Raw genomic sequence first — 19,803 nt, 5'->3', positions numbered from 1 at the left:
CAAAGACAGTTCTTGTCCGGTCGCTAAGTTTGAGCTTCTGACAGGTATTAAACTGAGAAAAAAATATATTATCTATCTTTGAATTATTTTGAAATAAATGAAGCATTTTAATTTTCTCTTCATTCATATATTACAATACTATTCAACTGATTACCATTTTTATTTTATATATACATATAATATAATTCATATTTTTTTTTAATATCTACAATAATTGTTTGTGGTACATCACTTGTCATTACGATTTGACAAATGTCAGAAACACAAATTCTGAACTATCGACAAACAAATGCAATGTTGTTGTTTGCTAAATTCGTCAACAAAATAAGTTCTTTTAGGAATTGCCAAGAAGGTTTAAATTCTCTAAGCAAATACGCGAGAAGTTAAATAAGTTTATTTGATAAAAAAAATATTTAATGATTGCGAAAGTATTGTTATCTTTACACCAAATCCTCATATATTTTGAATGTACGTATTATGGCAATGTCAGCAATACTATACTTCTTAAATAATAACAGCTTTGTTCAAAAATATCCTTGACACTAATAAATAAAATGGAAATGTCTCTTTGTATTTTAATTAACAGCTTTTAAATAAACGCAAATGAAAATATTTAAGAACCAAATCAAACTGAAACTTTGTCAAATATTTCAAACTAGACAAAGACAAAGTCCTTAATTCAACTATATGTTTATTAGGCTAATGTCGGTTTCAAAATTTATTTATGTTTATTACTAATCTTCCTGAGTTTGTTTCATTATCACTAAGTAAGGATCTAATTAAGGAATCATCGAGAAATCGAGTGATAATAAAAATATCTGAAAGGAGGTTTAAAATACGCGGCCAGCTAGATATAGCTAATTGTTAAGAAACAAGTTATTAATTTCGTTATTAATTAATATCTGTGCCACAAAATCTGACACATAAAAAAAAATGTGACAGGAAAATTGGCGCGAATCGAGCAATAGGTACCGCGAAATTCTTTAACTAATGTCATGGAATTTTCTTATTAATTTTATATAATACAATATGGGTTAAAAAAATTTAAACACCATCATTAAATAAATATTTATTAGTAGAATATGACATTTATAGCATGCTGTATAACAGGTATATGGGGGGTATAACCCATGATGTCTGGGTTAGACCCAGGCCGGTGACCCATGATATTATGACCCATAAAAGACCCAAAATCATCACTTGCCAGATAATATGCACATAATATAGGCTGAAACAAAATATATTTTAATTAAAAAATTAAATTTTAACCAATTTATAATTTAAAACCTCACCAAATTTGTATGTACGTATGTCTGAACAAAAAAGATAATATATTTCATACATAATTATATTATTATCAGAATACTCCGTTGAAATTTTCTCGGATGAATCGATTTTGATGATCCTATTCTCGCCTGATAGTCCATATACTTACATGTTATTTTTAGTTTTGGCCGCAGCCAACGTCTTCTCTGTCTCCTTGTTCAGATATCTCCTGACGCCGAGATGCAACTTAACAAAATACTCTTCCCACTGTAACATATAACTTATTTATGTCCTTTGTGTATTTGTCCTATGTAAACGTTAGCTATGAACAGATTTTGATGTAACTCTGAACATTTTTCATTTGGATATGAGATATATATATATATGTTACATACATAGATTTTAGAGACATCAATATCAAATAGCTCGCTGTCTGTTTTGTTCATCATCGCTGACAGCTCCCTCGTCCGTGGGTTATTGAATTTCCACTCGGTGAATATGAACACTTCGAGACGACTCAGCGAGTTCCAAACGTTTTTGTGCAGACGGAATAATCTGGGGATTAAAATTTATATAAATTACTTGTCCGATTTCGATGTAACTATTATGATTTCCTGTCTATTTCTTGTTGTCGAAACATGGCGTTTTTGGATATAAACATATATATTGTATGTTAGATGAAAATTAATATTTTTCTTATAAAAAATCATAACGAAAGTGAAAATTCAGTGCAATTTTTAACGAATTCCAAAAGTGAATTTTTTTCATACATACAATGACTTTGACACTGACGTGTGCGTTTTCTGAGATACTCGGAACTGACAGTTAGAATTTTTCAAGTGAAACTGTTACTAAGAGCATGGATACGACAAAATAACTTATATGATTATATATACATTATATAAATTTTTCTTATTATTTTCTAATATCTCAATGTTTGTCTGTTTGTTCATATCTCAGAAAATACTAAACCTATACGAGTACTGTTTTCAGTCAAACATTACAGTAGAATTAATTGCAACTATATATTTATATATATGTGTGTGTGTGTATATATATACATGTAACATACATAGGTTTCCCCCCGGTGATTCTTAACAACATATCCAATAGTACAGCCGGGAAGAAGTGAATGAAGATAGCTGACAGACGGAACAACCATAATGACCTCACAAACGCTAAGTGTGGATACCTGGAACATATATAGCAGTATAAATAAAATTACCACATATTACTGAAAGTATACACCGATTTTGATGAAATTTTGATCCATAGAACTGATTTTATGAGGAAAAATTGATTTTAACAGCAATCAATGCAGTATAAGACAGTACATACCACACAGCGCTCTTCAACGGGTAGTTAGTTAAAATTTTGTTTACAACAGACTCTAAGATGGACCATCGGAATGGATTTTGGGTTGATGTGGAGCAGTGATACACTTGGAGACCGGAACTGGTGAAGAAAATGGAGAGAAATGTTATCATATCATATCATATCATAATATTATATGACAATTAATTTTATACTTTTTGTAACATTATAAAATATAATAAAATTAATTTTAATAATTATAATTGGTACTAAATAAAATTATATAATTTATATATACAAATAATATTTTATAGTAATAAAATGTAATACTACAAGTTCTATACTGTACTATAGATGAAGTCATGTTAAAATTCTTACTTCTGTCTAGCAGCGTTCCATCCCGCTGCTAGTAGTTGGTTCACAACTATGTCCACGGGTATATAGTCGGCTATGTTCTCCTTTGCTATCGGCAGACGGCGAACAACGCCTGGAAACATGAGTCATAGCAGATTATATATGAAGAAAGGCATTAATTCAATGGATGTCCGCATATGGATTGTTTTGTAATTATTATATATATATATATATATATATGTGTGTGTGTTTGTATTTGTGTGTGTGTGTGTTTGTGTAGAGAGGCGATAGCTCAGTTATTGTAAAGGTAGTATTTTGTTAAGGAGTGTGCGAGTCCAATCTGTTGGAGTATAATCTGTGGCGATGTGTACTGGCTGTTTTTATCTATATAAAAATGCATGCCTCGCCTGTGTCAATAGTTTTATTGTTTAGAGAATAATTTTTCCCATGTTAGCTTGTGTCCTTCATAATAATCATCAATGCTCTACCTTTAGCCGCTCCCATTAGGAATCCTTGTGGCCCGACCTTGGAACAGGTCCAACCGGGTACTGGTTCCTTCAGAGCCGCCACAACTGAAAAACATTGAACGGATTTTGATGAAACTATAACACTATCCTGATATATATATAAACTATATTATAGTATAGTTACTTGGGAATCCATTAGGCATTTCTAAATTTTATTTTTCTTCATAAACAAAGATATATAGAATTATTTTTTCTATATAAAATGGTATTTACATATATAAAAAATTATCCCTATGCAAGTATGATAAACTTTATATATATATATTTTAAACATAACTCACTCATAGTAGGTCTCACTATAGAGATGGGGAACATCGCCTCACATTTCTTAACCTCGTGCTCCGCTAAATGTTTAGTGAAAGTGTATGTATTGGGATGGTTTTTTAATATCCTGGAACATTTGTTTAATTTATTAATATAAACTTAATGAGTATGTATACATTGTTTGGAACTATGAGATGTATTAATAAGTCATGTATGTGAAATTATCTGTGAGCTTAGAATATATATGTGTGTGTGTGTCTGTCTATATACATATATACTAACAGCCTCTCCACATCATTCAAGGCATCATCCGTCAGTGTGTTCACCATATTAATGATATTTTCGGGGTCCGCTGGCCGGTCGTACACCTTCTCATCCACTTCTTTCAAGTACGAGTTCACATAAGCCGATGACACATGTATCATAACCTGGAATTGTTTCATATAAATATATATACTACATGAGTTACTTGAATATACAGTATATTCATCATACACATATATATATATGTGTGTGTGTGTGTGTCTGAGTTTATATATATATACTCAGACATACAGCCATATCATTGTAGTTATATTATTATACATATTAGTTTGTGCACTAAAAAAAATAATAGTTTCTTAAATAAATAGTTCCTATGTACACATGGAGTGATTCAAAATTATAGATTAGTCATAGAAAATACCTTGAGGTTTTTAATTTGCTGGCATAAGTCCATAACATATCTGGTTCCGAGTACATTGATCTTGACCGTCGGTCGTAGGTTCTCCTCAAAGTCGAGGGTTGCAGCTGAATGAATAACTATATTTACTTCATCTATAAGTATCTGACGATCATTATCATTGATTCCGAGATTCTCTACACCGACATCTCCGGATATCGGTACAAGTTTGTTGAATATATCTTTGGATGTATTTTGGAGGAGATGCTCAAACACCTAAAATGTAGGAACAAGTAATATATTGAAACTTATAAATTTACTTCAATTACTTGTTGAACATTTTGGTATGATCAAACAAAGAATATATTAGTAATAATTAATAACGTAACAAAAGAATGTACACATATATGTAAATATGACGTAAAATTCAGACAAATCAATAAAGTTTAGGAAAATTACGTCCTATATATATAAGGTCGTCATAATTGCATTACGTGTCAAAGAATTAATTACAATACTAGTAAAATGTTGTTTTATGTTACAATGTAATTACAAGGCTCAGAGTTACATGAATAATTATCTTACAAATCAGGCTAAGCTTGTTTTTTCTTGTTTAACATGATTACTATCAATAAAAACAAAATATTTAGTACCTTATTTCTACGTTACACTCACCGGATTTGCAGGAAATTCTTGTAGTCTATCAGCTATTTCTTTACCTTTCTTAGGTCTCATCAACAAATATATTTTGCCTACATCCGGAATCGTTCTTAACATTTTCTCAATCAAACACAAACCAACGAATCCAGTACCACCAGTTATAAATAAGTTTTTTCCACTGTAAAACGCTTTGATCTGAGATTCCTCCATATTAAATAAATTTAAAATTTTGTAATACTGAAACAAATTTTATAACTTAAACAATGTTTCGTAAAACAACAAACATTCTGATTAGATAGCAGAATAATAGTTTCCATAATAGTTAACAGAAGTTAATGTTATTTAGTATGACGTATTTAGTTTGACGTTTGTTTTGGCGCTCAAATTTTTTTTTTAATGCATTTGTGTTATGGAGCACTAGAGCCATGGTTTTGCAGTATATTTATATTTTTCATTCTAACATTTTTTATATCTTTGTATTATTAAATACTTCTTACTTCTTATTATTAGTAAATTACATTACATATAAGTTACATATTCATGTTAAAAATCTCAATCACCAAGGTTCATTGTTATCCGACAAACACAATACACACTTATTAAGAGCAGACATGATTTAAGGAAAAACAATATCTCAAATGAACAATGTCTGTTTTTTTACAGTTTCATTTATAACAAGGCTTACTAATTCGCAACAAATTTTGTATACTGCGAATACGAATATCAGTTAAATTCGTATGTGGGTATAAATAATTACCATACGGTTTAAGTGCCTCTTTTATCGTTATCCCGAACAACATAACATATAATAGTTCCGTAACAACTCTGCTATTATGCCACTAAAACAACAGTTTACTAGGATATTACGCGTTTCACAATTATTCAATATATAAATCTTTACGAAGTATAAACATTAGTTTATGAATGAAAATTTAAAATCCCCCTATATAATTTTAATATATACAGGATAAAAAAACTACAAGTCTAAAAATCGGAAATTCATAACATCAACATAGTTATGTAACTAAGTTATTCGACCCACTTCTTATAGAAGCAAACAGCTAATAAAAAATATATTTCTGCATAATTATGTAAACGAACGTTATAAATTAAGGTTTTGGATGAAATATCTTAATACGTATAATTTAAAATGTCGTCGTTTCTTCGCTTTTCACCATAATTACGAATAAATTATAATTCAGTTTTGTAGTTTTATCATAGAATGTTTCTTACACGATTTGGAATATTTTCATCTCCATTATTACGTGATTTTTAAATCAAACGACCGATACATATATACACACATATATATATTATATATATATGTATGTATGTTGCTATAGCTGCAACAGGAATATAGTCTGTGTAAATTTCAACAGACTATAATAATTTACGGTTATAGATCTACTGTCTCAATAACAGCAATATTTGCAATAAAGTCCTATTTAATACGGAACCCTAACAAACTAATTTAAATCTTGTAACCAGGTAAACAAAAATATACATTTTTTTTATTATCACTAACAAGCATGATTCTATGCTAGTCTTTTAATATTCGATCCCAATCTGATCTAATTTGTAGATTATAAATACAATAATCTTTTAATAATGCTATTTGTAAGCTGTTAATATTTAATCTGTATTTTTGAAATTACGTCCTGAAACTCATAGTAAATGTCCAAATATAGTTAAAGTAATGTGTTTATATTTTATTACTGGCCCTGGCCTCATGCCGAGGTTATGGTTGCATTCTGTCAGCAATTAGTTTTTTCTGTGGGATGTTCCTTTATACTGTTATAAAGCAATATATTGACGAACACACTATCAAAAATAAAGAAAAAAATCTAAACAATATCTCCTTTAAAAAATATATACATATGTTGGTCGTATCTTATAGACCAAATTAAATAATATAGGTAAGATCGGAGTAAAAAAAAAAAATTTTCCTGGCTATTGAAATCAGAAACTCCGATTTTATTTTGAATTTGGAAGAAATTAAAAAAACAAATCTCTTTTTTTATGCTACGGCTTCATTCGCACTGGAGTCACGGAATATTTTTTCAATGTCAACGTTTTTATTTGTCGGAAAAATACTGAGTACTATGCGGAGGAAACACGAAGGAGTTTGTCGAATGCAATATAGACGTTTATTTAATTATTACTGTTATTATTATTTTTTGAAAGAGAAAAATTTGAATACGAAATTTGTTTAAGAACTCATTTGACAGTTTAAAATTCATCTATGTGATAATTAAATTGACATTTAAGTCAACGACCTCGTGTATTCGGACTTTTTACACCGCAAAGGTAAACACAGAGGAGGTTTTATTGTCGTTTCAAGGTCCAGATTTTTTTGTTAGTTAGACTTAATAACACATTATAGATTTTTTTTATGTATGTAAAATTCGCAAAATTTTCCCAAATGATTTTGTAATGAGTGCTCAAACTAACTGACAATAATAAGAAGCATTTTTTTTTTATTATAAAATCTTGAATTATATTAAAATCTTTGAAATATTCACCAAAAACGGAACCAGCCAAATGAAACCTCTTTATTAATAAAAGAGGTTTTAATCAAACGAAATATCAAGAAAGCTGCACGTTTAAAGTACTGTGCTTGCCGATAATGAAATAAGTGATAGCTGACATAATTATAAAAACTTTTTGTAATAAAATTCAATAGTACATAGAAAATATATAATGAAACCTGAAATATTTTGATTGCGGGCTCTGTTCCTTCAAAACTTCAAAACTACATAATCCCAACTTTTTTTCACATCTCGTCCCCCGCGATCACGGTTGCTGCCTTACCGAAACGTCGGGAGGGTAGTTGTAAAATAATAAAAAAACGTAGTAATACCCGTAAAACTTGTTTTTATTTAAATTTCATTGTGAACTTTACATATATATACTCTCACATTAAGCAAAATAAAGCTAGGCTCAAGCGATCTCTATTATACAATATATTAAAACTGGTGGAAAATTTTTTAGACGACGAAATCTTAAACGTATCTTTCCATTCGTTAAGGTAGGTTTATATTACGGAATATAATTAATGTCTGAATGATTTATCGATTATTTTTTCATACGAAACTTCTTATGCCACTACCAACAAGGTTGCGTTAAATGACTTACGCTGTGGGAGAGAGAAGGAAGGATACACAAATGTAGAAAGTGGGAGAGAGAAGAGTGAGTCGGTATTCTTACTAATTGCTATGCAGCGAAGTAAACAGCGGGAGCGTCATAAGATTAGCTGAAATACGCACTTGTTTTATATTAATTTATTTATAATATTCATATTTTTTTTATTATGGTTTGATACATATATAAATTTATTTACACAGCTGTATTTTATTTTAAATACATCTTATTACGTAATATTAGTTTTTAAATTTAGTTCGATATATAGATTACACTTAATATATACATTATGAAAAAAAAATAAAATCAAAAGTTTGCGAGCATGTATGGGTGTTTGTTGTTATTTTACGCAAAAAATACTTTAACGATTTCGATGAATTTTTTCAATAATGTAGTTCAGACACCAGGGTAAGAGATAGGATATAATTTATCCCGGAATTGAATTTAGTTACACATAACACAATATAGATGTCGCTGACAGTTGGTAACCTGTTCCATTATTTTAAAATTATACATTTCTCTCTAAACCAAATTCCTTCGTCCACGCGGATAAAGTATCGGACAGAAACTTATATAAGAATAAAGTTTTATTTAGTTTATAAATTTAAATTATTCTTTCATATATTTCGTCCGCTTTCTATATTATATTATTAGGTCGAGGTGAGCGTTTAACGCGTTAGATGGCCCCCTTAAACCTACAGCTGGGTCGCAAGTCCCAGGCACTGTTGAAGCTCCTCTCCCTGCATCATGGACCCGGCACCCGCACGTGAATCCATGGAATGCTGAGAGGTTTCGTCTCAGTTAAAGTTATTTTCATATATAAAATATGTATTTAAACTTTTCTGAATGTAATCTTTTACAGACGATAGAGTTCAAAGTTCAGAACTCTTTCGCCGAATAACCTAAAGAGTTGAAATGAAAAGTAAAATATTACTTTTGTGACGTATATTATATTTGTGGTTCATAAGATATTTATTAAATATAATGTCGGTTACACGAAATTTTATTGTTTGTAATAAAAATATCAATTTTCATATTAAAAATAAAAAAATAGTATAATATTTTATTATCAATAAAGAAAGATCGTTTTGTCATAAAACACAATGAGAGAAAACTAAGCCTTTGTCTCATTGCTTTTTTCTGTTATAAAAAAAAATGTATTTACGCGTATATATTTTTATATAAAAAATTTTTTTTTTGTTTTTTTTTGTATTTTTTCTATATTTCAGTAATAAAATATATACGAATATCATTTCAAAGATACAAAATTGCTAGGAATTATAATAAAAGTCACCCTAAAATACTTTTTACTTTGAATGCGTGTTTTACCTTGTTTTATATTTTCTTTATTTTTCCCCACTCATCTATATCTAGCTTAATATCGACATCATCAGCCTGTCGGAGCCCGCTGCTGAGCAAAGGCCTCTTCTCACATGGAGAAGGTTAGAGCATTAATCACCACGTTTGCTCAAAGTGGATTGGCGATTTCAATCTTATAATTTGAAATTATAAATCCACGTTTCCTCACGATGTCTTCCTTCGCCTTTTCAGCAAGTTATATAGAACATTATTTCATTTTTAACAAACACTTTTGAAACCCACAAACACGCACATTTATTTCACTATACGATACATTCTTTTACCATCTAGTCTAAGTCTTGCCTTTTTTAACATTAGGAAAATGATTTCTAATTTAAATATTAATAAGAATATATGAAATTTTTAATAGTTTAATAGTTTAGAATTAGTTCATCTGAGCACATCGTAATAAACGCTGATAGCAGTATCAAACAGCTGTTCAAAAAGCTCGCACAAAACTTACTCTAAGTTCGCACCCTGACTACATACGGAGCGTTAACAGATTAAACGTTATACGCTTTGTATTTAGTGACGAAGCTAAATTTTTATTAGAATTTCTTCTATAACCCGCTTCTGTCCAGAAATCCATATATATATATATATATATATATATGGATTATATATATATATATATATATATATATATATATATATATATATATATGACTCTGTTCCCATTACAATGATAAGTCTAATGTCTAGAATACCTATAAGCCATTACATCACATTCCTAAGTTCAATTATTCTATGAAAATGAAATTGATTCTACCGCATTTGAAGCGGTTGTCTCTATGACACTGAACTCTCTCTTTCCGTTAAGGTAAAATGAAAATCAAATCCAAATATATATATATATAGTATTGTTTGTCTGAACCCAAAAATTCCTTTTAAACAAGCTGTGTGTGTTTTAATGAACCGTTTGAATGATTTTCATATAATAAGAAAAATATATCAACATTTTTTTTATTGTTTTATTAAGGAGCCGATAGTTCAGTTGTAAATGGGACTGGCACGTTATCCCAACGGTAGCCTGTTCCAATGGAAGTCTTTTCGATTTTCTTTAATATGCTTTTAAGCCGTATATATATCGGCGCAAGCAGCTTCAATGACGGATGCAACATGAAAATAACTGGCATCAATTACTATAACAACTTATTGGTCGTTGTTACTATTGTTAAAAGTAAAACGAAATCAAAGAGAATAGAACTATGTTTGAGTTCTGGTATAAATATGACGGCTGGACGCACGACAGCGGACTGCAGAGTTCAGCGAGTGCGGATCATAAAGAATGTGACTATGAAGAACCTTCGAGAAATACAAGAACATTTACAAGAATTGAAGTTTCATTTTGAAATATCTGGAACGTACTGAAACGAGTGACATTAGTGACGTCAGCGAGGCTGACATTAGTGACGTCAGCGAGGCTGGCGTCCTGTCTTTAAAACAATGAATTTGTAATAAATCCGATATATAATTTAAATTATATCCAAGACTATCGCGAGTTTTCATACAAGTATGCGAGTAATACTAATTCGTATACTGCGAGTTTTTTGTTATTTTTTATCTACATGATCTCAACGTTTCGGTTTTTTAACAGCAACCGTGACCACGGACAGACGGGATGAAAATTTCATAACCTTGAGTATATCCGAGAATATTATTTATGTGTTATTTTAAATATGCTATATTATATTTTTATTCTATAGATATTGCTATAGACTAACAAACATTCAGTCTCTTTTGTTCTATAAATAAACTTATCAAATAGTTCAAAACTAACGATTTAAGTGTTTGTCCATTACTACAAGAGTTGTGCTAGTTATATAACCTCTTTATATACATACCAGAACAAGATACCATAAAGAAAATCATGTTTACGTTGTAAATCTAATGTATGATATAGGGTTTTCCATTAAGGGCGCTTGATCTTTGAAATGCAAAAAAAAATACATGTAGGAAAGATATTTGCGAAATTTTTTTTTTATTTGGAAGGTCTATCGACCCCATTATGTATGGAATATGACATCATTCAAATGACCGCCACGGCTTCGGTTGGTGGCGTGCACACGAAAGGTCCAATTTTCGATGACTCTGGCGCACAAATCGGGCTGTATTTGATCGATGGCGTGGCGTATGTTGACTTTGAGGGCATCGGTGGTTTGCGGCTTGTTGGCATAGACCTGCGACTTAAGAAAACCCCACAAGAAAAAGTCCAGCGGGGTCAAATCGCAAGATCTCGGTGGCCAGTTCACGTCGCCTCCGCGCGAGATGACCATGTCCAGAAATTGCTCGTGCAGAACTTCCATCGTAGCGTGTGCTGTGTGGCACGTAGCGCCGTCCTGTTGAAACCACATGTTGTCCAGATCCATATTCTCGATTTCAGGCCAAAAGAAGTTGGTTATCATCGACCGGTATCGCTCACCATTGACGGTGACGGCCACACCATTATCGTTTTCGAAAAAATACGGACCAATCACGCCTCCGGCCCAAAATCCGCACCAAACAGTCACTTTCTGCGGGTGCATTGCCACTTGGTGAACCTCGTGTGGATTGGTCTCGTCCCAAATACGGCAATTTTGCTTGTTGACATAGCCATTCATCCAAAAATGCGCCTCGTCGCTGAAGATGATTTTTTTGCCAAAATCGGCGTCAACTTCCAACTGCTCTAATGCCCAGTCAGCGAACACACGGCGCTGTCTATGGTCATTAACCTTGAGCTCTTGGGTCAGCTGGATCTTGTACGGGTGCAGGCTCAAGTCACAACGCAAAATTCGCCAAGTTGTCGTCTGCGAAAGGCCGAGTTCCTGTGCGCGACGCGGAATTGACTGCCGCGGGTTTTCGAGGACACTGTCGCGCACAGCGGCGATATTCTCGGCAGATCTCGCGTTACGTTGACGCACGGGAACCGGCTGATTGTTAACTGACCCGGTTGACTCGAATTTGTCCACCAATCGACGGATAGTCGACTCGGCAGGACGATCATCGCGACCGTAAAACGGGCGAAGTGCGCGGAACGTTGCTCGAACTGAAGACCCATTTTCTTAAAACAATTTTATGATTTGCACGTGCTGCTCGACACTGTAACCTGCCATGGTGGTTTGGGAGGACGGAATGAATATAACACACTGCATTTGACAGCTGTAACTCAAACAACATGGCCGCAATCAGCTGTCAAAGTTCAAGCGTCCCTATTGGAAAACCCCATATATATAAAGGGTGTGTAGTCGTGTTCCCGTCACGTCAGAACCCCTGTATACGCCACAGCTATATACAACAGGTCATATTTAGGACACGCTCGTATCCTGTACGAGTATATACATGTACTGAGACGTCCTCGATTAATATAAAGATAGTAAAGATTTGACTAACATATATTTTTATGACCGCTAAGATCATTGTTTAAGCAACATACTATAACGTTGTTAATATAACGTCCAATACAGACGAAGTCGCGGGTTACAGCTTGTTACTGCGCGTCACAGGTTACATAAACGGAATCAAGCCTTGCTCATTCATAGCTCTAAGGTCAGTGACCTTAGTCTCTCCCATAAACAAGATAGCGTACCATAAAATCCTAAGATTTACGTTTTAAATATAAAATTATTATGTTGTATGAATATAGTTTTTTTACCAAACTATGCTTATTTTTATGCATATTAATTATATTAAAATAATACAATGTTATCAAATTCGGCTTCTATATGCTTAGTACGAGCTCAAACCTACACACCAATAGTCTCGACGTTTTTAATTATTTATCGTCAAAATAGAAAATATGAAACCTGTTGGTTTTTTACGTCAACGTTACTAAACGTAGTTTTCATATGCAAATAAATTTCGACTTCTAAAACAAAGTAAAGTATTGCTAACTTCAACATTTAAAAGACTAATTACACAGAATATTTCCAGTAAAATATAAGGTATAACTAATAGTTAAGTTAAAATTTAACTGCGATCTTATACTTAAAACTACTTAACAGTCTGTGTAATCTTATATGGCGGTAGTTTTACCGTAATTAAATTAGCCTAAGTATGCGTTCGCTATAAAACTAAATACCTACTAAAATTTAACTGTCTGTGTATCGTTTAAACAAGTAAACATAAAGAGTACAATTACCACAAGTGTTTCCTTATATGTACTACATACGGAGCGTTACCATTTTTTTTACGTTTGTTCTATAAATGAAGTGAAATTTACGATTTTACTACAAGTGAAGATTTATGAATGAAAACCGTGAAACCGTTTGTATTTAGTGTGTCAATGCAAACTTTTAGTAAGAATAAATTTATGTGAAAATTTCAATGACCGTCATAGTGAAGTACTCCCATCCAAAAGATATTAAATAAAAATTTATAACTATAAAACTGTCGTTTATATGTTAATGTCGCTATCATTACAGTTAACAACTGATTAAAAATTTAACTCTTCAATAAAATAGGTTCCAGAAACTTCGTTTAACATGTTTGCTTAATTTATTTGAACTAGCCATTGTAGTTGCAAGTCATCTTAACAGGTCTTATACAAACATCAATTTCCTTATTTACTTTAGACATGTTCCCGTGTTCCTTAAAACGTATTTTACAGCCACACTTTTAGCTATAGTTTCAAACATTAATTAAACATATTTTTTGCTGTCAATATAAAAACGTTTGAAAAAGAAAGCGCTCTTGATATGAATATTGTCCGTATTCATATTATAATACAATCACGCACTATTTAATTCAAAACTTTTCAAACGGCACAACTTTATTTGAAATTTCACTTTTTGCTTTTATACGTGACTTCTATTTATTCAGCTATAATTAATCCACTGTGTAACTAGATCTCTAAACTATTACGTCGTATTTCACGCGAACATTTTAATGCTTGAATATCAAAACCCTTTATATTGATGTAATTAATAAAAGTTAATAATACTCACATTTTGAAAATTCCGAAATAATTTGTTAAAAAACAGACAACACAACAAACCACAATGACAGTTACGCTACAACTGAATGAGTTTGAATGGAACTTATAGTTATCATTCAGCGAGTGAATGATTTGTTCTAGCGAATGGCGTCTGCGCGCGTTTCAAACATAATATTTTAGTGGCTTTATACATCTTTAAATAAATGAAATTAATTTTATTACAAGCAATATTCTTGTATAATGTATGAGAAGATATTTTTGGTTCTACACTCCTTAAATGGTACTTATATTGCACATAGCAATTGAAATATTTATTAATATTTACGATAATTTGCTTATGTTTTAAACTGCCGTTTCCTACTTTAATCATTGAACGCGCATAAAATATGATTTGTTTTATTTCTTGTTTGTTTATATTTAATTTTCATATATTAATATTTTAACATTTAAATTGATCTAACTAATAAAACTGAATACATCAATAAGGAATAATATTTTTTTTATATAAAAGGGTTAAAAGGTTATAAATGTTTGACAGTTGTACATTGGGTTATAAAATATTTTCGTTATTCTTCAATGTAAGTAGAGTTTGATTAATAGATTATTTTTTTTTTGTTTCTGAAATTTAAAATAGAACATGTTGGTACTAAAAATATTTTTAAAAAGTCAACTTTCTCATTTACAGTATTACCTAATAAAAAAATATGTTTTAATAAAAATTTATTACCTTTGTTTCTACAAACACATGAGATTTAATAGGCATTAATTTTAATTTCCTAGAATTGATTTGAGCGGAGAAGAGTTTTTATTTAAATATTTTTATGTACTAAAATACGATTTATATTGGACAATATATCAAATGAGAATAAGATATGGTATAAAAATATTTCTTTCATAAGATGATGATTTTTCAATAACATGAGTTGTTTACTTTTAATTATCGGCTTTCCCATAGAATTTTTTTGATTCATTTTTTTACTAAAAAAATAAAATCTACTTTTCCAACCTCTTGACTGAACGCTAAATAAACAAAACTTTCGCCGTCCGACGGGGAAAGTTAGTTTGAGTTTAAAACTGTTAGTCATTAGACATAACAGTAACAGTATTCAACAGACTAGAGATATTTTTAAATGGTTTTTCTATAACAGCATTTAAATCGTGTCAAATTTCGTTAGAAAAATAACAGCAAATTTTGATGTCAATGAAAAGCAATATGGCGGAGCAAATTCAATTTCAACTGTCAGTCTGTATAATAATTTTTAATTCACATAGAATTAAATTGTTATGTTTAAGTTAACTATAAATTTATTTGATTGCATTTTATGTTGTTTATTGTGACAATACAAGAATTACTGCCGCAATTCATAATGATTTAATGGCATTAAAGAGGGATTTATCACGGTATTATGCTATATATATAATCTGTAGGTGATAGAGCCTAGCTGTAGTCACGTAACTGCAGATCGAACATGGGCTGACTCGACCGTGGAAGTACCACCCTCTCACAGATCGGCGTGAAGTAAATTTTAATGGCTACGTTTCGTCTGATGAGTGGTAGAGCAGGTTGCCCTTTCCCTATTACCGCCTTTTCCGGACATTTCCTTGTTCCCACCCCTCCCTATTCCTAAACAACCAAGATTGGCAACGCATCCGCAACAGAGATGTTGTGGATGTCCATGGGCGGCGGCGATTGCTGCCCACCAAGTAGACCGTCTGCCCGTTTGCTACCTTTCACAAAAAAAAAATACATATAAATATATCGTTGCTATAAAAGTTGCCAGTTTAAATTATCGTCTAGCAAGACTTGGACAGTAGTAAATATTCGATTAAAATATAACTCACAGCTGGGTTCCGTGATATAAATAAAAATAATAAGATTTTTTCTATATAAAACCATATTTTCTAACGCTTTCTTTTCTGGTATCTCCATTACTTCCTTTTTATCTGTTATTACGTAATATAAATCATAAAGGGCTGATCATTTTGTCTCCTATGTATTGTTTTTTTCTGAACTATATTCTCCTACACACTTGTTATGTGATCTGACAGGCTAAGTTTCTCAACGAATATATAAGTTGTAAATACATAATATTGTTGTTATCTGTATATTATATATTTTCTGATAATCTTGTGACATTCAACGCTATCAGCACGCTATAATCGCTTTTCACGACCCTAAGAGATCCGTTCACCTTGACTCTGATTTCTCGGGGTATATCCATGGAATATCTGACCGTCTTCAGATAATAGGTATTGAGGTGTCCTTGAACCTTAACTTTGGGCAGTTCATTGAGTCCAAAGCTGGACACTGAAAGAAAACTCGGTGTCCTTGCCAATGTGCGGTAGTTTTTCACGGCAAGACAGCTTATATCTCTATACAAAGCACAGGTTTGGTTGTGTATGGAATATTGCTGTTACATCTTGGCAGGCGCTGGGAAAATATCTTTACACTGGCCTTTACGCAGTTTATAGACTTGCAAGAAGACTAACGACAACCTTATTAATAGAAATCTAGTCGGCCTAGAGTATAGGCGAAAGGAAACCAGCCTCTCGCAACTCCACAGGATACACTTTAGAGAGTACATGTAATAATTACACGCTTTAAATGGTGCATGTCCTTGCTATAATCGGACAACCAGACGTATTGTAAGCCTCCATCCTGTCGTTGTGCATCCAGACAAAACGTCAAACGTCGTCCTTTCTCAAGCGCACAGCAAAGGGTGGGAATAGTTTGCCTGTGTAAGTATTTTCTTCAAAATATAATTTGGGTGACTTCAAAGAGATTATAACTATAACGCAGGGTTAGCCACCTACGACTTTGTTTCTACCTACCACCAGATGGCATGACCGTCGGAAGTAAAAATAGTCTTTGAATTTAATGTGTTGTACGTAAAAGTATTTATCTTCCGTTCCGTCCGCGTGTGATCACGGCTCTAAAGTAAGCGAAATAAAGAAAAAAATAAACAAAAAGGCGGATTGTACGTGAGAATTTGTTTTTATTGAGGCGTGTAATTAATTTTGATGTCCTTTAAACATTTCCTTTCCAGACCACCCTTCAAACTTCTCATATTTCTATAAATCCTGTACAACTCTCAAAGGTGGAGCCTGGCTGTGGTGAAGGACCTTCAGCTCTAACATGGGCTGGCTCGACCGGGGAAGTCCCACCCTCTCCCAGAGGATCGGCGCGAAGCAGTCTTCAATGGCTACGTTTCGAATAATAAGTGAGAGAACTGGTTCCCATTTCTTTTCCCCACCCTGTCCTCCCCCTCTCCCACAACCAAGGTCGCCAACGCCTCCGCAACATCCCATTTGTTGCAGATGTCCATGGCTACAGGACAATCTTCTATCAAGTAGACCGTCTGCTCGTTTGCCACGATTAGCATGAAAAAAAGTATAACAGGTTCATGGACTTTTATAAGTTGGATGTAGTCACTGTAAGCCTCGTACTAAGCACTAGAAGATTTTACTTACTAATAGTTAATCTGTAACTATGCATTAGACAAACTCCATTAATAATCTATTAACCGCCCGGGTCACGGTTATCTGTCATTATAATATTACGTTAGGATATTTATTTTAAGACGCGCGAGTAATTGCTTTGAAAAACTCGTTAAGTTATATATAAATAATTTTTCATCATCATCATCAGCCTGCGAGCCCGCTGCTGAGCAAAGGCCTCTTCTCACATGGAGAAGGTTAGAGCATTAATCACCACGCTTGCTCAAGACGGGTTGGCGATTTCAATCTTATACTTTGATAATCATAAGTCCAGGTTTCCTCACGATGTTTTCCTTCACCGTCCGTCAGTGGTGTCAAATACTCTCAGAAAGTACATATGATTTGGAAAAGATCACATTGGTACTTGCCAGCTTTCGAACCCGCGCCCGCATGTATGAGAGGCGGGCCTTTTAACCTCCAGGCCACCACCACAACTTTAATTTTTATATGAAATTAAAATTAATACAAAATTAACGAAAACTAATTTAAAATATCTACCAATAGGCAGAGAGGATCTCTTGATAGCGAACAGCTTGAAACAACTTGAGAACATCCGCGGGAAGAAACTAGTGTAACGGGAAATAAAACCAAAATACATTTTCTACAATTATATTTATTTCTTAGTACTACAGATTATTATCTAATATCAACTAGATACAACTAAAAACTCAGAGATAACAGAATACGGCGTCTTGTATACTAAAAAAAATACATTTGTTTAAAAAAAATATAATTAATAATAAAAAAAATAAAAATATATGAAAAAAAAAAATAATGAATATGGCAAGAAATTATATCTACAAAAAAATAAAATATACTTAACTTATTATAATGTGATGTTTTAAAATCTAATTAAATTTAAAAGATATTTTTTTTTTATAACAATCTATCGAAGACCGTCTATCCGTGAGATTCAAATAGGAAAAAATATTTAAATTATTACATTACATTAAAACTATATATTAATTATATTAAAAAAACTTATCTTAATGTTAAAGAAAAAATTATATTTTATTAAATTTTTTTATATACGTTAGTAATAAATTGAATTATCGTGCGAGATATGTGAATTAAGTACTGGCATGGAATGTAGGCTGATGATAGTTTTGTAGAAAATACAGCTTCCAAACAGAGACATACATACACACATACACACATACACACATAATGTCAAATGAAAAATTTTAACGTGTATCAGATTATAACAATAAATTCAGTTTAATATATTTTTACGACACGCTTACCATTCGTCACAATCAGTACATACAGCACTAACTATCCGAAACGAGTCTGACACTGACACTCGTGGTCAGCGCACAGACCAGTGTGCAGATAAGAACGGTTCATAAAAAAAAAACATTTCTCTATACTTTCAACCGATGCCTTTGACTGAATATAATAAAAAAAAAAAAAAAACAAAATGGCTACCACCGAACAGATGACGCGGTTTAAAAAAATATATCATCTATAATAGTTAAAGCTATGTTGGAATAAATGATAACGGACGGACGATTTTAAATTCAACTAAATATATTATCTGTACACCGGCGGTCAGTTCCTGCAGTCCCTGTATATGTGTATGTTGAACTCGACGAATGGGATCTTGTCCTCGGGGTTCAGGTAGCACAGGTCCTGGGGACAGGCACGGGGGATTATTGGTTATCTGATCTGCACCATCAGGCGGGACGTTCCCAAAGCATTCCTACTTCGCATCAGCCCTGGGTCCAGGTCAGCTGGCCTTGTACAATATTCTGAAGGCGTACTCCCTGTTGGACCCCGATGTGGGCTACTGCCAGGGACTGAGCTTTGTGGCTGGGATACTCTTACTACATGTATGCTATACACAC

General features: G+C 32.3%; 2 protein-coding genes across 2 annotated transcripts in view; both read right to left on the bottom strand.

The window, feature by feature from the left end:
• Nucleotides 1-1,054: 1,054 nt before the first annotated feature.
• Nucleotides 1,055-14,604, bottom strand: LOC116776640 (putative fatty acyl-CoA reductase CG8306). The gene is made up of 12 exons (XM_032669879.2): nt 14,469-14,604; nt 5,062-5,283; nt 4,411-4,662; nt 4,008-4,153; nt 3,743-3,852; nt 3,423-3,506; nt 2,959-3,067; nt 2,605-2,721; nt 2,339-2,458; nt 1,662-1,821; nt 1,436-1,533; nt 1,055-1,228 (listed from the first exon to the last, which is right to left on the bottom strand). The coding sequence occupies exons 2-12, from the start codon at nt 5,254-5,256 to the stop codon at nt 1,090-1,092; spliced, it is 1,530 nt and encodes a 509-aa protein (XP_032525770.2). The 5' UTR covers nt 5,257-5,283; nt 14,469-14,604; the 3' UTR covers nt 1,055-1,089.
• Nucleotides 14,605-18,552: 3,948 nt separating this feature from the next.
• Nucleotides 18,553-19,803, bottom strand: part of LOC116776581 (uncharacterized) — a 30,509-nt gene continuing 29,258 nt past the window's right edge. The window contains exon 20 of the mRNA XM_032669806.2: nt 18,553-19,588. Within this exon, the coding sequence (XP_032525697.2) occupies nt 19,508-19,588 (81 nt within the window). The 3' untranslated portion in view covers nt 18,553-19,507. The remainder of the gene's footprint in view (nt 19,589-19,803) is intronic.

Source organism: Danaus plexippus, chromosome 30 (genome assembly GCF_018135715.1).
Source record: "Danaus plexippus chromosome 30, MEX_DaPlex, whole genome shotgun sequence".
NCBI classification, from domain to species: Eukaryota; Metazoa; Arthropoda; class Insecta; order Lepidoptera; family Nymphalidae; genus Danaus; species Danaus plexippus.
This window is presented reverse-complemented; position numbering and strand designations above follow the sequence as displayed.